The 2500-nt window shown below is 46.7% G+C and overlaps 1 protein-coding gene across 1 annotated transcript in view; it reads right to left on the bottom strand.

Annotated features, from left to right (window-relative positions):
* dync2h1 (dynein cytoplasmic 2 heavy chain 1) overlaps nt 1-2500 on the bottom strand; it is a gene marked incomplete at both ends in the record, with an annotated part of 167986 nt that overhangs the window by 88117 nt on the left and 77369 nt on the right. The window contains 3 exon segments of the mRNA XM_080542931.1: nt 1-50; nt 1497-1653; nt 1656. The exon segment at nt 1-50 is cut by the window's left edge and continues 74 nt beyond it. Of these exon segments, the coding sequence (XP_080399057.1) occupies nt 1-50; nt 1497-1653; nt 1656 (208 nt within the window).

Raw genomic sequence — 2500 nt, 5'->3', positions numbered from 1 at the left:
TCACTTCGAATGTCACAATGTCCTCCCTCACGCCTCTCTTAGCCAGGAAACTACGGGGGAGACGAGCGGAAGTGAGGGAGAAACACAGAGATGGAGAGACAAACAAGAGAGAGACGCAAGCTTTACATGTGGTAAGGAAAGAGCTCATTCACGTCTGAAGTAATATACTCTTCTAACTATAATTAAGAGCAAACACCCAGTTTATTACTCATATTCAGTTATTCAACACACACACACACACACCCTTGTGAACACTGCTCAGAGTAGGCCGAGCTCACTCAATTCACACAACTCATCATCAAGGCAGATTAGTTTTTCTCTGGGACTTCCTCTATGCTGACTGCCAGTGCTTAACACTCAATCAGCCATGAGGGGTCCTGTGAGTAAAACAAAGTGTTATATCTTTGCACTCGATCAAATTTCAGGACCCTCCTTTCATGACTTTTCCTAGATATGTGCGTTCTACCACCCAGTATCCTGACATTTTCAAAATCACATCAGGATAAGCTAGTATAAAGCAATTTTGCAGTTTTTCTGTGTAGGAGGCAGGCTAATTTACACTGCAAAATAAAAGACCCAGTAGAGTTTAAGTCTTCTTCTTCTTCTTTTTTATTATTTTTTATTATTTTTTTTTTTTTTTTTATTATCTTTCATTTATAGCATTTCTTTATTGGTCTCTCTATTTTGTTCAGTCATTTTAATATTCTTCTATGATTTATTTCACATAAAGTGTGATCACGTTCCATGACCCAGGGAGACGCTCCGTAAGCCCTCAGGGTGCCTCGTCCTCCCTGCTCTACTCTCTGTGATGGATTATGGTTATCATGTGGATGAATATGTTTTTTTACTGTGTGCTAAATAACATTAATTTTTTTAATCCTATTGTCATGACTTCAGAGGCAGCGGAGGGAGAGATAAACACCACAGCACGTCTACGCCTTCTCCGGTTTGGTTCCTTCCTTTTTTTAGATGTTTTAACACAAAGTGCTTTACATGGTTTAAGTGGCTATAAAAACATAATTAAAGAGCAAGTCCCTCTCCCTCTCTCCTCCCTCCCCTCTCCCTCCCTCCCTCCTTCCCTCCCCCTCCCTCCCTCCCTCTCCTCCCTCTCCTCTCTCTCTCTCTCTCTCTCTCTCTCTCTCTCTCTCTCTCTCTCTCTCTCTCTCTCTCTCTCTCTCTCTCTCTCTCTCTCTCTCTCTCTCTCTCTCTCTCTCTCTCTCTCTCTCTCTCTCTCTCTCTCTCTCTCTCTCTCTCTCCCTCTCTCTCTCCCTCCCTCTCTCCCTCTCTCCCTCTCTCTCTCTCTCTCTCTCTTCTCTCTCTCTCTCTCTCTCCTCTCTCTCTCTCTCTCTCTCTCTCTCTCTCTCTCTCTCTCTCTCTCTCTCTCTCTCTCTCTCTCTCCCTCTCTCCCTCTCTCCCTCTCTCCCTCTCTCCCTCTCTCTCTCTCTCTCTCCCTCTCTCTCTCTCTCCCTCTCCTTCCCCGCCCCCCCGTCTCTCACCTCTTCATGCTGACCCAGGAGGTGTCGAAGATGCCCATCAGTCGCAGCACGCCCTCCAGGATGTCTCTGATGACGTCAGGGGGCATGCGCAGGGAGCGGATCTCAGACAGAGACTCTGGTTTGATGTTCCCTACGGCGCGCTTCGCCTCGTCTACCAGGGCTGAGAAACACACACAACAGAGGTCAGGTGAGTGTGTGTGCGTGCTTGTGTGCGTGTGTGTGTGTGTGTGCGTGTGTGTGTGTGTGTTTGTGCGTGTGTGCATTTGTACTGTGTGGCCGGTTGTGGCACAGGAGGAAGAGCCGGCGTCTAATGTTTGCAAGGTTGGCAGATCGGCGGCTTGAACCCCGACTGGCCACATGTCGAGGTGTCCTTGGGCAAGACACTGAACCCCAAATTGCTCCCAATGAGCGGGCCGGCGCCTTGCATGGTAGCTTGCCGCCATTGGTGTGTGAATGGGTGAATGAGAGGCCGTTGTAAAGCGCTTTGGAATAAGGCGCTATATAAGTCAGTCCATTTAAACGTTAGATGACTGTGTCTGATAAAGTGGACTTCTTACAGGGGAGCAATCGGCCATCTAGAGGGCATGCCACACCATCTAGTGGCCACTGGTGGTATTGTGCATTGTACTTCTCACATGGAGTTCCACCGAAAAAGACAATTCTCAATGTCATTTCAACGACAGTCGGTTTTGTTGCTGGTCAAATGAGGTCGGACTTTCATGTTCTCCAATTACTTTTAAATATACATATTAATGCCTTGGCCACTGAAATTATTTTCGAGCCCAGATCGTACGATCGTACGCATTTCCTTTACATTGAAAAGCGCTGACGTGATAGCGCTGTAAGGTGTAGACTGTTAGGAGACATGGTTTCACAATGTCCTGTGATGATGAGTGATCGACTTAAGTGTGACAAGAACAATGAAAACAATGAACACAAGGGTTGGTGACTTGGAGATGCAAATGATTTGCCTGGGTACGTCTTCACTGCTACTGTCCTTTATT

The sequence above is a fragment of the Nansenia antarctica genome (genome assembly GCF_963989245.1).
Source record: "Nansenia antarctica genome assembly, chromosome: 12".
In the NCBI taxonomy this organism is placed as follows: Eukaryota; Metazoa; Chordata; class Actinopteri; order Argentiniformes; family Microstomatidae; genus Nansenia; species Nansenia antarctica.
Note: the sequence above shows the minus strand (reverse complement) of the source record. Positions and strands in the feature narration are given on the sequence as shown.